Source organism: Opisthocomus hoazin, chromosome W (genome assembly GCF_030867145.1).
Source record: "Opisthocomus hoazin isolate bOpiHoa1 chromosome W, bOpiHoa1.hap1, whole genome shotgun sequence".
Lineage (NCBI taxonomy): Eukaryota > Metazoa > Chordata > Aves > Opisthocomiformes > Opisthocomidae > Opisthocomus > Opisthocomus hoazin.
The window spans coordinates 34,394,019-34,413,605 of record NC_134453.1 but is presented as its reverse complement, the minus strand read 5'-3'; the positions used below and the strand labels follow the sequence as shown (position 1 = coordinate 34,413,605).

At 43.6% G+C, this 19,587-nt stretch overlaps 1 protein-coding gene across 1 annotated transcript in view; it reads right to left on the bottom strand.

Moving 5' to 3' along the window:
• The window catches only part of LOC142365644 (small conductance calcium-activated potassium channel protein 2-like), a 132,684-nt gene that overhangs the window by 16,001 nt on the left and 97,096 nt on the right, over positions 1 to 19,587 (bottom strand). The window contains 3 exon segments of the mRNA XM_075446654.1: positions 4,820 to 4,889; positions 14,186 to 14,313; positions 15,838 to 15,948. Coding sequence (XP_075302769.1) covers positions 4,820 to 4,889; positions 14,186 to 14,313; positions 15,838 to 15,948 — 309 coding nt within the window.

Genomic DNA, 19,587 nt, shown 5'->3' with positions numbered 1-19,587 from the left:
ATCCACAAATTCTTGTATATGCCCAACTCCCCAAAGGCACTTCTGAGAAGGGATTTGTTGGAACAATTGGGTGCAAAAATTACATTTGAAAAAGGAGAAATTACTCTGGAGGTAAAGGATTGACAATATATTCAGGTACTGAGTCTATTTCTAACCAGTCCTCCCACAGAAGGAGAATTCCCGAAGAGATTCTAAACCAGGTATACCTTGGGGTATGGTCCAGTGATGTCCCTGGAAGAGCGAAGAATGCTCCACCCATTGAAGTTAGACTCAAAGAAGGCCGGCAACTGGTAAGAGTTAAGCAATATCCCCTAAAACAGGAAGATAAGGAAGGAATCCAGCCAGAGATAGAAAGATTTTTACAATTAGGATTATTGAAAGAGTGGGAGTCGGATTTTAACACCCCTATACTACCTGTCCGCAAATCTGACGGGTCGTATCGCGTGGTCCAGGATCTGCGAGCCATAAACAAAATAACAGAAGACCTCTACCCAGTAGTAGCAAACCCATATACTTTGTTGACCATATTGGCTCCTGAATTAACCTGGTTTACTGTTTTAGATTTGAAAGATGCCTTCTTTTTCCTCCCTCTCCATGAAGCCAGTCAGAAATTATTCGCATTTGAATGGGAGAACCCCAAAAGTGGTCGAAAGACTCAGCTCACTTGGACGGTGCTGCCACAAGGATTTAAGAACAGTCCTACCATCTTCGGTAATCAACTTGCAAAAGGCTTGGAGTCCTGGGAAATCCCGTCTGAAGAAGGGAAATTACTACAGTATGTGGATGACATCTTGATTGCCAACAAAACAGAAGACGGTTGTATCACTTGGACGGTGAGTCTACTAAATTTCTTGGGGCTCCAAGGGTACCGGGTATCTAAAAAGAAGGCCCAGATAATGCAGCGCGAGGTGATTTACTTGGGCTATGAGATTAGTGCTGGACAAAGAACTTTGGGACAGGCCCCTAAAGAGGCAATATGCCAAACTCTGAGACCTCAGACAGTGAAAGAGTTATGGACTTTCTTGAGAATGACCGGGTGGTGCTGGCTGTGGATTTATAATTATGGACTACTTGTTAAACCACTATATGCACTAACACCTACTGGACAAAATCACCTTAAATGGAACAAGGAGACCATGCAAGCCTTCGAACTACTGAAAAAGTCTCTGATGTCGGCCCTTGCCCTAGGGCTCCCAGATGCGAGTAAGCCATTTTTCCTTTTCTCTCACGAAAAGCAAGGGATTGCTCTGAGGATATTAGCACAAGATCTGGGTCCATATCGACGAGCAGTTGCCTATTTCTCCAAACAACTGGATGCAACTGCGAAGGGTTGGCCTGGATGCCTGTGAGCAGTTGCAGCTGTAATATTAAATATACAGGAAGCCCGAAAATTTACCTTGGACCAGAAAATGACTGTCTTGATGTCCCACACGGTATCCACAGTATTGGAAGCAAAAGGAGGACACTGGCTTTCTCCACAAAGATTCCTGAGATATCAGGCTACACTGGTAGAGCAGGATGATGTGGAGATTATAGTTACTAACACTGTCAATCCAGCTTCCTTTCTCAGCGGAAACACAGGAGAACCAGTGCATCATGACTGCTTGGAGACCATTGAAGCAACCTATGCAAGTCGCCCGGATTTGAGAGACAGCCCTATGGAAAATGGAGAAAACTGGTTCACAGAGGGAAGCAGCTATGTTCTGAGTGGTAAGAGACACGCGGGGTATGCTATTACCACCAGTCAAGAAATCATAGAGTCAAAACCTTTGCCCATAAACACCTCTGCGCAAAAGGCAGAGATAGTTGCTTTAACCCGTGCCTTGGAATTGGCCCAAGGCAAAGTTGTAAATATATACACAGACTCGAAGTATGTCTTTGGAGTTGTGTATGCACATGGAGCGATCTAGAAGGAAAAAGGACTATTGAACTCTCAAGGGAAAAACATCAAACATGCAGAAGAAATTTTGAAACTACTGGAGGCAGTTCAACTCCCCGAGAAAGTGGCAGTCATGCATATTAAGGCGCACCAGAAAGTGAGCTCAAAATTGGAAAAAGGAAACGAGCTGGTGGGCAGAGAGGCAAAACAGGTGGCTAAAACGGAGGTAAGAACTGAAAGAGCTTTAATCCCTGATGGATGAATCTCCCTAGAAGGTAAGCCAGAATGTACTGAGGAACACCAGAAACTTCTCACAGATCTAGAAGAGTCATATAATGAGGAAGGGTGGACTCAAACCTCACAGGGAAAACTAATCATTCCCTTCTGTCTGATATGACATTTGATAAAGAAAGAACATAAAAAGGCATTGGGGGACAAAAGCTCTGTACAAACATTTAACTAGAAAGGTTGTGGCCAGAAACTTATATACCACGGTGAGACAGGTGACTCAGCAGTGTGATCTTTGCCTCCAGACTAATCTGAAAAATAACCCTAAACCAGAAATGGGTCAGAGTGGAAAAGGTAATGGGCCTGGGCAGCAATGGCAAACTGATTTTACTGAACTCCCAGGAAAAGGGGGGTACCGATATCTATTGGTATTAACTGGTACCTTTCCAGGTTGGCCGGAAGCATTCCTGACCAGGATGGCTAAAGCTCGAGAGGTGTAGCCTTTGGCGTTACAAGAGTATGGGAGATTCTTATAGTAAATGGAAAAGGAACCAATTACGACGAAAGCTGGAGTCCAATAAGTATTTTGAAAAGATGCTGAATAATGATGTACTATAACAGAATTAAGAATAGTAAAAGAATTTACTAACTTTTTTGAAAAGGGGGGACTGAAGGAAGGGGTTAAAAGGGATTTTAATACAAGTGGCATTACCTAATAGTTGCTGTGCATTTAAAAAACTGATAGTGCCTATCTATTGTCTAAATTAACTGAAGCAGAGAGTCTTGCATCTCCATACAAAGGGGTTAGTTCCTGATAGGGGCTGGGAGTCGCCTAGAACCGGCTAAGACCGACCCTGCTGTATGGATGGGAGCCAGGAGAGAACTGAGTTTGCGCAGAAACAAAGGTCAATCAGCGGACACCATGATGAAGAGGATGGGCCTTCATCTTGGGACCCCCGACGACCACCACTAGGAGGCACTGCGCAAGTGCAACTGGGAGGAGTCTATGGAAATTATTTCTCGGAACTGATTTTGATATGCAGTGAGGATAGATGCATATGTATATATACATTGGGAAATCCAATGTATATGTAATATTTGATTGTATAAATTGAAGAGACACGCTGCTGCTCGGCGCGCATGACTTTGGTGGGACTACCCCCCGTGCTGCCTGGCGCCGAATAAACATACCTACTTTACAATCTTACAGACTGTGGAGTCTGCTTTCTGCATGTCATTGGTCTCTTCTCCCAAGTAACTAGCGATAGGACGTGAAGAAATGGCCTCAAGTTGCGCCAGGGGAGGTTTAGATTGGATATTCGGAGAAATTTCTTCACCAAAAGGGTTGTCAAGCATTGGAGCAGGCTGCCCAGGGAGGTGGTGGCGTCACCATCCCTGGACGTATACAAAAGATGTGTAGATGTGGTGCTTAGGGACTTGTTTTAGTGGTGGACTTGGCAGTGTTAGGTTTATGGCTGGACTCAACGATCTTAAAGTTTTTTTCCAACCTAAACGAGTCTATGATTCTGTGATTTTAATGTATATAAATACCTGAAGGGAGGATGCAAAGAAGATGGAGCCAGGGTCTATTTATTGGTGCCCGGTGACAGGACGAGAGGCAATAGACACAAACTGAAACACAGGAGGTTCGGTCTGAACATCAGAAAACACTTTTTTACTGTGAGGGTGACCGAGCCCTGGAATAGGTTGCCCAGAAAGGTTGTGGAGTCTCCCTCCTTGGAGATACTCAAAAGCCATCTATATGTGGTCCTGGACAACTGGCTCTAGGTGTCCCTGCTTCAGCAGGGAGGTTGGACAAGATGACCTATGGGAGATTCCTTCCAACCTCAACCATTCTGTGATTCTGTGATCCTCCTCACCCAGACAGGAGAGCAGGATGAGTCCATTGGTGCTGTCTGTGTTCATGTGGGTGCTCTGTGTGTGTTTGTCTGCAGTCTGTGTGGCCAGCCATGTATATATGTAATGTATATGTCTGTTCTGTGTGCATGTGACTACTGGGAATACATCTTCACCTTCACTAACGGTTGGACCTGGGGGCATGAAGCTGCAGCAGTCTTGCCTCTCTTGGACTGCTGGACCTGACTCGATATTTTTCCACTAACAGTTTCTTTAGCTGATCTCAAATAGCTTTAAAAAGAATAACAGATCTTTATAATATATCAGCAAAGTGGGCAGTTATTATTCATTATAAAAACTTGGAACAAATACACACCTAAAGTTATTTGTCTGAAGTCACTGCTTCATAAGAGAACAGGAATAGAAAACCACAACCCCTAAGTTCTGTCTGTGTGAGGACCTGTGAACTGTGGTCCCTCATAGCATAGTCTGTCTCCAGACAAGAAACCTCTTTATTATACAAGGCTACACAAACATTGCCTAATCAAAGATCATCCTAAGCATTTGCCATGATCACTGCAGTCTGTTTCAGCAGCTCTCAGGATCAGCCTCTGAGTTATGAAATCTTTTCGAAATGTTCAGAAAATAAAAGATACATTCAGATCTTGGTCAGAGCCATAAACAAGATGTTTCACTTAATAAATGTTAACCCCAAACAGATATATGTTTTAATTTTCTAGAACTAACAAACTTTTTAACAATATTTGCATGTATAGTTCATAACATTTTCACTTATGAACTCTTCATTTTGAAAGGATGAATGTTGATACAAAACAGCAATAATTCCCTACTAACCTTTGCCAGGTCCACCAAAGTGTTGGCTTGATCATTCAATTTCCTTTGTTCCATTTTTACACTTCTTAATCTAAAAAGTAGAATTTTAAGTCAGATTTTTGTGTGTGCACCTGTCTGGTCATCTTAGGACTTCTAAAAAGCATGCATAAAACTTACAAGAACAGATAACTGCATGGACAATGCCTCAAGTGCTTTATATAAAGTCAGAATTGGTCATGTATCTGGTACAATGAGAAGCATGCCTCTTGAACACCGCAAAAGAAAAAGAACAAGGAAATGTCACGTCCTTGAGACTACTGTTTGCCATGGGTAAAGCTGCGTTCAAAAAGGGAGATAACAATTTATCCAGACTACATGAAAGAAAGCCGAAACATTCCTCAAAGCTTCAGTATCATTACAAGTAGATATAGGAAGAAACATAAAACAAATGCTTTTTTTGTCATTAATGTTGTAGCAATCAAGAATCTTCCCATGCCTACATGACTAGATACAGGTATTAGCCCTGTTCTGTCAGAAATGGTTTGTATTAGGAGTTGTTTTAACCTGATGGAAATACAGTGATAAGTGAGTTTCTCATTACTTTAAACAGAACTTCCATCTGACCAGCAGCTAAATAACCAACATACTTGCCATTTAATTTTCTTACCACTCTGAACACTTGTGAATTTAAATATGGTTACATTTTAAACTTGCATTAGACATACCTTTCCAATGCACTATTTAAATTAGACTGCTGTAAAAATTATTAAAGAAGAATCAAGGGTATATTTTCTCCTTAATGCTTAGCTAGCTGCATTATTATTAATTAGTGATATACATACTCTGAAAGATATGTAATTGAACTTTCTATGTTTTCCCTGAATCAAACTCCATGTTTTTCAGTTTGACTACTAAAGTAGCGGGTTTTAGATGTGACTTAAACTCCTGGAAGCCAACCAATCTGTTCATCTCAAATAGCTTGATGTTTCCAAGATGGCTATAAATTATTTTAACCTGGATGGAGAACTGGAGGGAAAAAGTCCTATTCAGGGACATTTATTTTTCCAAACTAAATTCGGGAAAATGAATGCAAATTACTACGTAAATTCTGAGAAGCAGATGAAGGCTGTTAAGTTCAACAGTGTATCAAGTTTTGGGGTTTTTTTAATGTTTTTTTTTTTTAAATAAAAGTCTTTGGGGAGATACTCCGAAATCGGAAGTTTGTGTCAGATATTTAGTTACTGTACATTCTCCTTTCATATCTTGGCTAACCTCCATGAAGAAGAATGCTGTGACATATTTTTCTTAATCTGTGAGAATAACTCTGTTAAGGTAGAACTCAATTGTTCATATAAAATTGAAAATCCAGCAGCTTGTTACTGTAATGTCATACACTCTTCTTCCCCTGAAGGCTTTCTTCAGAGCACAAGGTAAATGCAGTTTACAGAAATAGTGCTTTCAGAGGCTGCAAGCTGGAGGTATTCTAAAGCAAATATTATGGAGGAGTCTCCAAAGTAATAAATTATATCATTACTGCCCCAGAACAAAATATTTACTCAGAAATAAGCATGTAATGATTTGACTAGAGAGTGAAAATCCCAGTGTTTTGGTGAGCACTCTCAAACAGTTCGGAGAATATACATTTTATGCTTTTCTTAAGATTCTTTGAAACATCTTTTGGCCAGTTAGTATGCCAAATTTTAAAATTTTGAGCAACCCACTGTTATTTTAGAAAGAAAAAAGTACCAGCTGACATAAACGTGATAATACCTAATGGTAACCGACCCAAAATCTATCACACGCTGGAAAACTTATCTCTAGGTAATGGGAAGTCTTTAGCTGCAGCAGACAGATTAAAAGAAAAATGGCAGTCCTTTGTTCTTAAATTCATTATGAGGAAATATGAAACATCTTGATTTTATGAACTTCACTTATCACGACAGAAGATCATGATTCTGGATTGTGTTTCCATGGCAGCAATCATACCACTGAAGTTCACAAATACTCTATTTTTTGCATGCAGGCAGTGGTAAATTCTGCAAATTTAGGAAGGAATAGCTCATATAACTTACTTCCGAGCTCTATTTTCATTTTGTTGAAATAAAAAGAAAAAAAGAAGACAAATTGTAAAATATACTAAAACAACCAAATGAGCACAGTGGGCTCTATTGAGCAGGTGGAAAGTCCTATGAAGTTGCGATCGCTTCCAATCAGTAACTGCTGCATTTGGAGTCCAAATCTATCGTGTTCATGATGAGGGAACCATAGTACCTTCAAACATTCCCATTAACTATCCCCTGCAGATTGTCTTCTTCATACAATACATAAAATGTATTTTAATAATGTTGTTTAGAGTATTGATTGCACCTTCACCTTATTAAGTGTGCAAGAGAAAGAAAAATGACTGAGACCAGCTGAAGGTAGCAGTTATACACAATATTATCAGAACTTTTAGGAAAGTGACTGTGCATTTGAGACAGTTATCATCATCTACTCTGATTTCTTGTATAAAATTAGCACTGAAACTTAGAATCATAGAATCATTAAGGTTGGAAAAGATCTCTAAGATCATGGGTGTCCCCCAGGGGTCAGTACTCGGCGCAGTCTTGTTCAACTTCTTTATCAATGACCTGGATGAAGAGTTAGAGTGTACCCTCAGCAAGTTTGCTGATGACACCAAACTGGAAGGAGTGGTAGATACACCAGAAGACTGTGCTGCCATTCAGCGTGACCTGGACAGGCTGAAAAGTTGTGCAGAGAGGAACCTGATGAGGTTCAACAAGGGCAAGTGCAGGGTCCTGCACCTGGGGAGGAACAACCCCATGCACCAGTACAGGCTCGGGGCGGACCTGCTGGAGAGCAGCTCTGTGGAGAGGGACCTGGGTGTGCTGGTGGACGACAGGTTGACCATGAGCCAGCAGTGTGCCCTGGCTGCCAAGAAGGCCAATGGTATCCTGGGGTGCACTAAGAAGAGTGTGGCAAGCAGGTCGAGGGAGGTTCTCCTCCCCCTCTACTCTGCCCTAGTGAGGCCACATCTGGAGTACTCTGTCCAGTTCTTGACTCCCCGCTTCAAGAAACATGAGGAGCTACTGGAGAGAGTCCAGCGGAGGACTACAAGGATGGTGAGGGGACTGGAGCTTCTCTCCTACGAGGAGAGGCTGAGGGAGCTGGGCTTGTTCAGCCTGAAGAAGAGAAGGCTGAGAGGGGACCTAATATATGCTTACAAATATCTGAAGGGTGGGTGTCAGGAGGATGGGGCCAAACTCTGTGATCAAGACCAACTGTCAACCCAACACCACCATGCCTGCTAAACACAGAATCACAGAATCACAGAATCACAGAATCACAGAATCACAGAATGTTAGGGGTTGGAAGGGACCTCTGTGGGTCATCTAGTCCAACCCTCCTGCCGAAGCAGGGTCACCTACAGCAGGCTGCACAGGACCTTGTCCAGGCAGGTCTTGAATATCTCCAGAGAAGGAGACTCCACAACCTCCCTGGGCAGCCTGTTCCAGGGCTCCGTCACCCTCAGAGGGAAGCAATTCTTCCTCACGTTCAGACCAAACTTCCTGTGCTTCAGTTTGTGCCCATTGCCCCTTGTCCTGTCGCTGGGCACCACTGAAAAGAGCTTGGCCCCAACCTCCTGACATCCACCCTTCAGGTATTTGTAAGCATATATTAGGTCCCCTCTCAGCCTTCTCTTCTTCAGGCTGAACAAGCCCAGCTCCCTCAGCCTGTCCTCGTAGGAGAGATGCTCCAGTCCCCTCACCATCCTCGTAGCCCTCCGCTGGACTCTCTCCAGTAGCTCCACATCTTTCTTGAATTGGGGAGCCCAGAACTGGACAGAGTACTCCAGATGAGGCCTCACTAGGGCAGTGTAGAAGGGAAGGAGAACCTCCCTCGACCTGCTGGCCACACTCCTCTTGATGCATCCCAGAATGCCATTGGCCTTCTTGGCAGCCAGGGCACACTGCTGGCTCATGGTCAACCTGTCGTCCACCAGGACACCCAGGTCCCTCTCCACAGAGCTGCTCTCCAGCAGGTCCACCCCGAGCCTGTACTGATGCATGGGGTTGTTCCTCCCCAGGTGCAGGACCCTGCACTTGCCTTTGTTGAACCTCATCAGGTTCGTCTCTGCCCAACTTTCCAGCCTGTCCAGGTCATGCTGAATGGCAGCACAGCCTGCTGGTGTATCCACCACACCTCCCAGTTTGGTGCCATCAGCAAACTTGCTGAGCTTACACATCCTGAAGTGTCATATCTACACCTTTTTTGAACACATCCGGGGATTATGACTCCACCACCTCCCTGGGCAGCCTGTTCCACTGCCTGACCACTCTTTCAGTAAATAAATGTTTCCTAATATCCAATGTAAACCTCCCCTGATGCAACTTGAGGCTATTGCCTCTCATCCTATTGCTAGTTACTTAGGAGAAGAGACCAACACCTGCATCACTACAACCTCCTTTTCAGGTAGTTGCAGAGAGCGACAAGGTCCCCCCTCAGCCTCTTCTTCTCCACACTAAATAGCCCCAGCTCCCTTAACCGCTCCTCATAAGACTTGTTCTCTAGACCCTTCACCAGCCTCATTGCCCTTCTCTGGATATGCTCCAGCCCCTCAATGTCCTTCTTGTAGTGAGGGGCCCAAAACCGAACACAGTACTCCAGGTGCGGCCTCACCAGTGCCGAGTACAGGGGCACGATCACCTCCCTACTCCTGCTGGCCACACTATTCCTGATACAAGCCAGGATGCCATTGGCCTTCTTGGCCACCTGGGCACACTGCTGGCTCATGTTCAGCCAGTTGTCGACCAACACCCCTAGGTCCTTTTCCGCCGGGCAGCTTTCCAGCCACTCTTCCCTAAGCCTGTAGCGTTGCATGGGGTTTTTGTGACTTAAGCGCAGGACCCGGCATTTGGCCTTGTTGAACCTCATACAGTTGGCCTTGGCCCATTGATCCAGTCTGTCCAGATCACTCTGCAGAACCTTCCTACCCTCGAGCAGATCAACACTCCCACCCAACTTGGTGTCATCTGCAAACTTACTGACAGTGAGCTCGATCTCCTAGTTCAGGTCACTGACAATGATATTAAACAAGACTGGCCCCAAAACGGAGCCCTGGGGAACACCACTCATGACCGGCCGCCAGCTCCATTCATCACAGCTCTCTTGGCTCAGCCATCCAGCCAGTTTTTTACCCATCGAAGTGTACATCCATCCAAGCCATGAGCACCCATTTTCTCCAGGAGGATGCTGTGGGAAACACTGTCAAAGGCTTTACTACAGTCCAGGTAGACAACATTCACAGCCTCTCCCTCATCCACTGATCGGGTCACCTTGTCATAGAAGGAGATCAGGTTCATCAAGCAGGACCTCCCTTACCCATGCTGACTGAGCCTGATCCCCTGGTTGTCCTGTATGTGCTGTGTGATGGCACTCAAGATGAGCTGCCCTGTAACCTTCCCCGGCACCATGGTCAGACTGACAGGCCTGTCGTTCCCCGGACCCTCCTTCCGGCCCTTCTTGTAGATGGGCGTCACATTAGCTTACCTCCAGTCAACTGGGACCTCCCCTGTTAACCAGGACTGCTGATAAATGATGGAGAGTGGCTTGGCCAGCTCCTCTGCCAGCTCCCTCAGTACTCTCAGGTGGATCCCATCCGGCCCTATAGACTTGCAGGTCATTAACTGCTTCCTCATGGATTATGGGAGGTTTATTCTGCTCTCCATCTTTGTCTTCCAGCTCAGGAGACTGACTACCCTGGGAATAACTGGTCTGACTATGAGAGACTGAGGCAAAGAAGGCAGTAAATACCTCAGCCTTTTCCTCATCCTTGGTGGCAATGTTCCCCCCTGCATCCAATAAGGGATGTAGATTCTCCTTGGCCCTCTTTTTGTTACAGAATCACAGAATGGTAGGGGTTGGAAGGGACCTCTGTGGGTCATCTAGTCCAACCCCCCTGCCGAAGCAGGGTCACCTACAGCAGGCTGCACAGGACCTTGTCCAGGCGGGTCTTGAATATCTCCAGAGAAGGAGACTCCACAACCTCCCTGGGCAGCCTGTTCCAGGGCTCTGTCAGCCTCAGAGGGAAGAAGTTCTTCCTCACGTTCAGACGGAACTTCCTCTGCTTCAGTTTGTGCCCGTTGCCCCTTGTCCTGTCGCTGGGCACCACTGAAAAGAGTCTGGCCCCATCCTCCTGACACCCACCCTTCAGATATTTATAAGCATTTATTAGGTCCCCTCGCAGCCTTCTCTTCTTCAGGCTGAACAAGCCCAGCTCCCTCAGCCTCTCCTCATAGGAGAGATGCTCCAGACCCCTCACCATCCTCGTAGCCCTTCGCTGGACACTCTCCTGCAGCTCCACATCTTTCTTGAACTGGGGAGCCCAGAACTGGACACAGTATTCCAGATGGGGCCTCACTAGGGCAGAGTAGAGGGGAAGGAGAACCTCCCTCGACCTGCTGGCCACACTCCTCTTGATGCATCCCAGAATGCCATTGGCCTTCTTGGCAGCCAGGGCACACTGCTGGCTCGTGGTCAACCTGTCGTCCACTAGGACACCCAGGTCCCTCTCCACAGAGCTGCTCAATGTATTTGTAAAAAACATTTTTTGTTGTCCCTTGCAACAGTGGCCAGCCTGAGTTCTAGCTGGGCTTTTGCCTTTCTGATTTCCTCTCTGCATGACCTACCGAGACCCCTATACTCTTCTTGAGTTGCCTATCCCTTCTTCCAAAAGTGTTAAACTCTCCTTTTTTTCCTGAATCCCAGGAAAAGCTCCCTGTTCAGCCAGGCCAATCATCTTCCCCTCCGGTTATTTTATGGTGCATAGGAACAAACTGCTCCTGTGCTTTTAAGACTTCTTTCTTGAAGAATGCCCAGCCTTCCTGGACTCCTTTGCCCTTCAGGACTCTCTGCCAAGGGACTCTCAACCAGCGTCCTGAACAGGCCAGAACTTCACACCTTTTATTCCTGTCTGCAGCCCAATGACTGGGAAGATGAGGGAGAAGAACCAATAAAAAACTTAAGAATTCAGAAAGACAGAAGAGAGCCATTTGCTACTACAAGGTCCCTTGTTCCCTTGAGAAAAGTTGAAAGATGCAAGGGGAGCGAAAACAAACAGCACACAATAGTTTTCTGCAGCTGGATGAAAGAAGACTGCTAGAGCAATGTTTCTATCCATGGTCCATTCCTGAGCATACTGAGAAAAATATCCAATTTTCTTTCTTAAATACAACAAGTTTTGGTATGGGAAGCAAAGTGCTAAAGGACAGAGGGAGATGTATTATTAACACAGGTGTTCAAAGTTTGGCTAGCACAGCTAGGACTTTATCGCTGGTGCCACCGTCTCCACCCCACCCCACACATGATTAATGAATGTTTAAAGCAGGTGCAGAACACCACTTTACAACTTGTGAAGCTCTTTGGGGTTGAATGATATATAAAGCTGCAGATCAAATCTCCTATGCTTTTTAATTTAGATGCCTCTTTTCTTGCACAAATGTGTGTGCATGCACACACACGCACACTCAGTAGCAAGCTTAAAATCTTATGGCACAACCATTGCAATCAGGGATTCAAGTCTGGTGAAGGACATGCAGGACATGCCACCTTCTACCCCACAATCCCTGCCACTCCTCTCATCCTCCCAGTCCTTTAAGCTAAGCAGGATGACAGAACTGATAAAAAAAATCTTTTTATCTACCCAAAAATGCCTCAGCTTTTGTGGACTCTATTGCTTCAAGTTTTTCTAAAAGAGCACAATAACATTTAACCCTGAAAGTTTCCTAAATATGATATAGTAATTAAGGTTTGTAGAATACTTGATATCTTCAAAGCTTAGCTACCTAGTCCTTACAACATTGGTATGAGACAGAGAAACAATGACTGTTATCCTCAATTTACTAATAGGAAATTTGATAACCTAGCCTTCCTTTCCTCTCTTTTATGCAAGATGATGACACATAGGAATCTTTCTCAGGAATGTAGGTGTGTCAGCTGGATGCTGCCCCCAGCTCTCCTCACAGCCTGGGTCACACACAGATCCATAATTAGAAATTATCAAAACATCAGTTCAAAATGAACATTAATCAGTCTACATCTCCCCAGTATGTCATGGAAAACCCATTTCACAGGTCATACAAAAGGCTGTCACAGGCTGGGTGGGCATCTCAAATAGAACAGACAAATAGCAGCATGGGTCTTGGATGTTCCCTATGATGAGTCTGTGGCTGCTGGGGACAAAAGTCTTTTTATTTCTGCCATGTAGTCCAAGGAAGAGTAACTGAATTAATGTACAATTTTAGCTGGCTGTGACTTAGGAAACTCCTACAGACACTCTCAACAATTCTGCATTACCCTGTGCTGCACACATAGCCAGAGTATTTTTTTTTCTAAATAGATACTACAGTAAAACCTTGTCTTACTCTGAAAGAAAGAGAAAATTCAAACTCAAAAGCACAGTTCTATGAAGGGAGACAGTGCATGTGTGAGGGAAGGAGAGTGTGTGCAAGAGAGGAAGAGCATGCAAAGAGGAGGAAGACCATGTGCAAGAGAAAGAAAAGGAGAAAGAGAGGGAAGAAGGGGGGGGGGGGAGTGAGCAAGAGAGCAAGAAAGCAAAAGAGAAACCAAGAGATAGAAAGCAAGAGCAATAAAGAACAAGTGACAATGAGAGAATGGGGGACAGAAGTGGGCAAGAGAGGCAGAAAGAGAAAGAAAGAGAGAGAGTGAGGAAGGAGGAGAAAGAGGAACAAAGAGGAGGAGAAAGAGAGAGAACAAGAAACTGAGAGAGTCCGAGAAACAGAACACAAGACAATGTAAAGGAGAGAGATGGGGGAGGAGACCATGTGCAATTTTGTCAGAAAGAAACATATAACTGGAGAAAGAAACAGAGAAGAAGAAAGAGAGAGAGAGAAGGAGAGAACAAAACAGAGAATGAAAAGGAAAAAGCAAGCAAGAGAAAGGGAGATAGAGAGAGAAAGACAGGGAAGGGGAAGAGAGAATGATGTGGGACACACACAAAAGAGAGAGATAAAAAGGGAGGGGGGAGAAGGAGAAATAAAAAGGAGCAAAAAGACAGAACAATAAGGAATGAGAAAGAATGAGAAAGAGAGAGAGAAAGAAAGATATTGAGACAGAGAAAGAAACAGAGGGAAAGGGGGAGAGAGAAAAAGAGAGAGAACAAGAAAACAAGAAAGAGTGAATGCGAAAGAAAGAGAGAGTGAAAGAGAGCGAGAGGGGAAATGAGAGAAATAGGAAGTGATACAGAAAGGGAATGAGAGAAAACAAGAGGCAGAATGAGAACAAGAAAGAGTGAATGAGGAAAAGAGAACGAGGAGGGAGGAGAGAGTGAGTGCTTGGACAGGAAAAACAAAGTAAAATTATACTTACTGATGAATAGCTTGCAAGAACTTTCGTTGATGTTTCCTTACTTTCGCATGGTCTATCTTTTTAACCAGCTTTGTACTTTTATAAATTAACCATGTTTCCCTGAGTACATTGGCCGCTGCATTTTTCACCTGTTTCGTAAAAGAAAAACACCAGGCTAACAAAAATAGCATTATGTTCGTTTTTATCTTTTCTAGTGCAAAGTCTTTCTAAAGCACTTAAGACTGCCTAACAGTGGGAAGTGTGTACATGAAGAAGCTGCAGCAGTGAGGCCAGAAAGCAATTATCAGACCAAAGGGATTGCTGAACAATTTCCATGTTGTTTATAAAAGAGATACTCGGACAAGCTCTCTTTGCATCTGGGAATTACTTCTCCATTTTGAAAAGAGTTAGGACCATTTGTGGTTTATGACAATATAAACTACAGTGAAGGATTATTAATTTTTTATCTGTATAGCAATTAACTAGATGCATTTTATAGGACGAGAAAATTTCTCACTTTCCCATTGTATCATTATTACATTTATTTCTCTTAGCATTTTAACAGTCTTATAAATTTTTAGAGCTGTTACAACAGGGGGTTTTGTTTGTTTTATTTTTTTATATTTTTCCTTATCCTAGTTTCTTTCTTATCATTCTCAGAGGAGATGAAAAAACAATTTGTCAATAAATGTAGCCAGTGTTCTATTTCATGAGTGATTTGATTTTTTTTAAATGAGGCTTTCTATAAAATGTTAAACATAAGAATGCCTATGGTTCCTTCCTAGGCCTTCCAATATTCACAAGAATACTTGAAAGCAATAGACAAAGAATTTCAATGCAATGTTGATTAATGACAGAATTACTAGGCTACTTGCAAAGGCAAACAGTTCTTGTTATTGATCTGTATTTTCTCTCCCTCTGGCTTTATATCATGCCAGTCACTGCAGTGTCAGAGCTGGCCCAATGCGTAGGTAAAGACATTTTAGGGATGCTATGTAGTAGCACTTCCCAGCAGAAGCTCCCAAACTTGAAGCCATAAAAGCATTGGAGAACCTTGGTCCTGACTTCAGTGGAAGCAGAATCAGATTTGAGAGATTTCCTCAAGATCTCTAGTCCTTGGATTTCCACAAAATCTGGCTATCTTCAGGCTGTGAAGAAACTTTTCTGGTATCTGTGTAATGGATTTGTGATCTGAGGTACATCTCAGATTTGGTTGCTTGTTTTGTTTGCTTTTCATTTCCTTTGAGTTTCATGACTCTGAAACTACCAAAACACCACTTGGATACACTATTAAACTGATATTTAGATTTACATGAAGGATAGCAGAATAGAAAACACCTTAAAATTCTACGTATTCTTCTCATATGCTGCATGAAAGTTTGTTAGTTTAATATATTAGTCTCTAGTTTCACAGCTTTTAACTGTTGGTTACATCAATTATCTTCCAGCTGCAAGGACTCTCTACAGAGAAATATTCAAATCCTCAGAATCTTCTGAGAACCTCAACTTCAAAGAGAAGCTCAGGGCATGCAATTCCTCCACATAGCACCTTGCAAAATCACACCCACGAAAAAGTTCAGTAAGAGAATGGAGCATGAAACCATTTAACACAAATGCAGAAATAAATTTCACACACATATCCTTTTCAGTTGTGAATATAAAGTGTGACTTACTCTTTTAGTTAGCTGAGTGTCCATCATGAAATTATGCACATGTTTTTCAGCTTTGGTAAGTTCTAACTTCCTCGCAACCACAGCTACCACCAGTGCAGTGCACCCAGCACCCTGAAAACAATAAAACAAATCCCCAAGATGTTACTACTGCATTTTGTAGTTTTTAACTGAAGTTTTTCCTTTGTTGTAGAAATATAGCAGGCATCAGGTGATTTATCCCTGATAAACATGCTACAGCTATTTCAGTTCAGAATAACAGAAGTCAGCAATTGCAGGCTAGTAAAATGCCAAGGCATCAAAATAAAACTTCTGCTTTTTTTCCTTCAGGGGTTGAAAATACAAGCATACCCCATTTCTATTGAATAAACAAGGGGGTGATCAGAACAATTTTAAAACTCAGAATATTAGTAAATAAACGCAGAATACTCTGTACTTAATTTTCTAGAGCATACAGGAATTGCTAAGGAAGAAATAAGATTACATTAGTATTTATCACAAAAAAGAAAGATTTCTTAGGATGTTCTTTAAGGTCTAAAGATAAAGTTATCATAAATTTAGTATTTCATCACTTTAGTATATGTACAGTACACCAATGGATGTTTGTAGTACAGGTATTAGTTCTTATCTATCAAGCATGGACTACCAATTCCGTGAAAGTAGGATGGGGAGGAGAGAGGTAAGCTCTACATAATAATGAGTATAGTCCATACGTTGAATGTATTCTGAGCTAATATAGTATATGGGGTAAATAAATTTATGTACAATCATACACAGAATGCTGGGGCATGGGGGAAATGTATTTTATGGGTTCTGTGGTTGAGATAATGAAAGTTTTTCAGGCCATAGAACCATCGAATGGTTTGGGTTGGAAGAGACCTTAAACATCACCTAATTCTAACCTCCCTGCCATGGGCAGGGATACCTTCCACTAGACCAGGTTGCTCAAGGCCCCATCCAACCTGGCCTTGAACACTTCCATGGATGGGGCATCCACAGCTTCTCTGGGCAACCTGTTCAGGGCCTCACAACCCTCACAGTAAAGAATTTCTTCCTAATATCTAATCCAAATCTGCCCTCTTTCAGTTTAAAGCCATTGCCCCTTGTCCTATCACTACACACCCTTGTGAAAAGTCCCTCTCCATCCTTCCTGTAGGCCCCCTTCAGGCACTGGAAGGCTGCTATAAGGTGTCCCCTTAGCCTTCTCTTCTCCAGGCTGAACAACCCCAACTCCCTCAGCCTGTCCTCATAGGAGAGGTACTCCAGCCCTCTGATCATCTTCGTGGCCCTCCTCTGGACCCACTCCAACAGCTCCATGTCCTTCTTGTGCTGAGGGCTCCAGAGCTGGACGCAGTACTCCAGGTGGGGTCTCCCCAGAGCGGAGTAGAGGGGCAGAATCACCTCCCTCGACCTGCTGGCCACATTTCTTTTGATGCAGCCCAGGATACAGTTGGCTTTCTGAGCTGCGAGTGCATACTGCTGGGTCATGTTGAACTTCTTGTCAGCCAGTACCCCCAAGTCCTTCTCCTCAGGGCTGCTATCAGTCCATTCTGCACCCAGTATTTGTGCTTGGGATTGCCCTGACCCAAGTGCAGGACCTGTCACTTGGCCTTGTTGAACTTCATGCAGTTCACACAGGCCCACTTCTCAAGCCTGTCCAGGTCCCTCTTGATGGCATTCCTTCCCTCCAGCGTGTTGACCACACCACACAGCTTGGTGTTGTCTGCAAACTTGCTGAGGGTGCACTCAATCCCACTGTCTATGTTGCCGACAAAGATGTTAAACGGTGTCAGTCCCAGTGCCGACCCCTGAGGTACGCCACTCGTCACTGGTCTCTGCTTCGATATCAAGCCGTTGACTGCAACTCTTTGAGTGCGACCATCCAGCCAATTCCTGATCTACTGAGTGGTCCATCCTTCAAATTCATGTCTCTCCAATTTAGAGACAAGGATGTCATGTGGGAGAGTGTCACATGTTTTGCACAAGTCCACGTGAAGACCGTGAAGAAAAGCCAAGGGGGAACTACTATGACTTACTTTGTGCTTTTTTTTAGCATTTAGGAGCTGTCAGTAGCGTCTAATCTGTCTCTGCATTATGTAGTGGTTGGTTTGGTACTAGCATCTATTTTGACTTGTGGATGGTGGTTGAATTTAGGGATTTCTTCTGTATCTTTGGTGGTGTTTATGGTTTATTTAGGTGGGATGTTAGTGGTCTTTTTGTTTATTCTGCGTCTCTGGCAGCTGAACCTTTTCCTGAGGCTAGAGGGGATTGACATATTGTGGGGTATGGTCTAGGGTTTGTCTTGGTGCTTCTTGTAGAGATGGCTGTTGAGCATTTTTTTGAGTTTGGAAAGTTTGGGGTGGTTACTATAGACAGTGGGGGAATGTTTCCTGTTCCGCTGGATTTTAGCGGAGTTGCCTTGCCATGTCTTTTACTTATGGGGTGGGAAGATTTTTGACAGCACAGTGGGGGTTGTTGCTGACTTTGTTGTGTTAGAACTTCTATGTGTGTTGTCTTGCGGGGCAATTTGGGCAGTTGTTTCCTGAGGGCTACAACGATCTTTTCCTTTAGTATTTCTGTTTCTCATTAGAAATAGCACACATACACAGCACCATTTCTTCAAAACTTAGATGAAGAAATTTGCAAGTTTCTGGTTTGTGCTGTGATATGTATGGGTGCCAGGAGGATGGGGTCAAACTCTTTTCAGTGGTGCCCAGCAACAGGACAAGGGGCAATGGGCACAAACTGAAGCAGAGGAAGTTCCAGCTCAACATGAGGAAGAACTTCTTCACTGTGAGGGTGACGGAGCACTGGAACAGGCTGCCCAGGGAGGTTGTGGAGTCTCCTTCTCTGGAGATATCCAAGACCCGCCTGGACAAGGTCCTGTGCAGCCTGCCGTAGGTGACCCTGCTTCGGCAGGGGGGTTGGACTAGATGACGCACAGAGGTCCCTTCCAACCCCTAACATTGATTCTGTGATTCTGTGAAAGCAGTGATGTGCCCTTCCCTTTTCTCTATTTCCTCTGATTTTTAAACACCTTCATACCTGTAAAAATAAAACAATTTGCTTGTTTTCTCCTTAAACTGTGCTTGAACCTGTTGTAGTAAGAGTAGTTGGATGGATTGTTTCTGAAATGTAGAGCAAGGAGTAAAAACTCAAGTGTACGCTCCTCAGCTTCTACCTTCCCCTATCTATCTGTCCTCTAAAAAATGGTGTTTGTATTCAGAAAGTCTATGGGGTAATCTAATATGTCGTAATGCTTAGTACAAATGGAATCTGAAGTATGGTAATTCATAAAGTCTGTCACTTTCTATTTGACTTCCATTTGTTTCTTTTGCAATTCATGCAGGGAAATTACTGAAACTGATGACTGAATTTCTACCTCTTGTAGACTGAGATGTCAGATTAGACATACCAAAATTTAAAATAACTGGTCATAATTCAGTAGATAAACTGGCTGAAGTTTATAATCCATTATAAAGCAATGAAAAATTAATTGAATGACTACCGGAAGTGCAAAGCATAGAAGTATCAGACAAGTATCTATAATGCATTTTCTCTGCCCTGTTTCAAGATGCTAGCCTAGCTGTTGAAAGAAAACGAATCTACATGAAATAATATTGGAAAAGTCCTTATCAGTTGCCAGAAGCAGTGAAAGGTATTCTCAATAACTGAGTTGTTAGGTGGTTGTCTACTGCAAAAGAGGAACAAACACTGGAGAGTTTTATGTTTGACTTGATGTTGCACTTCAAA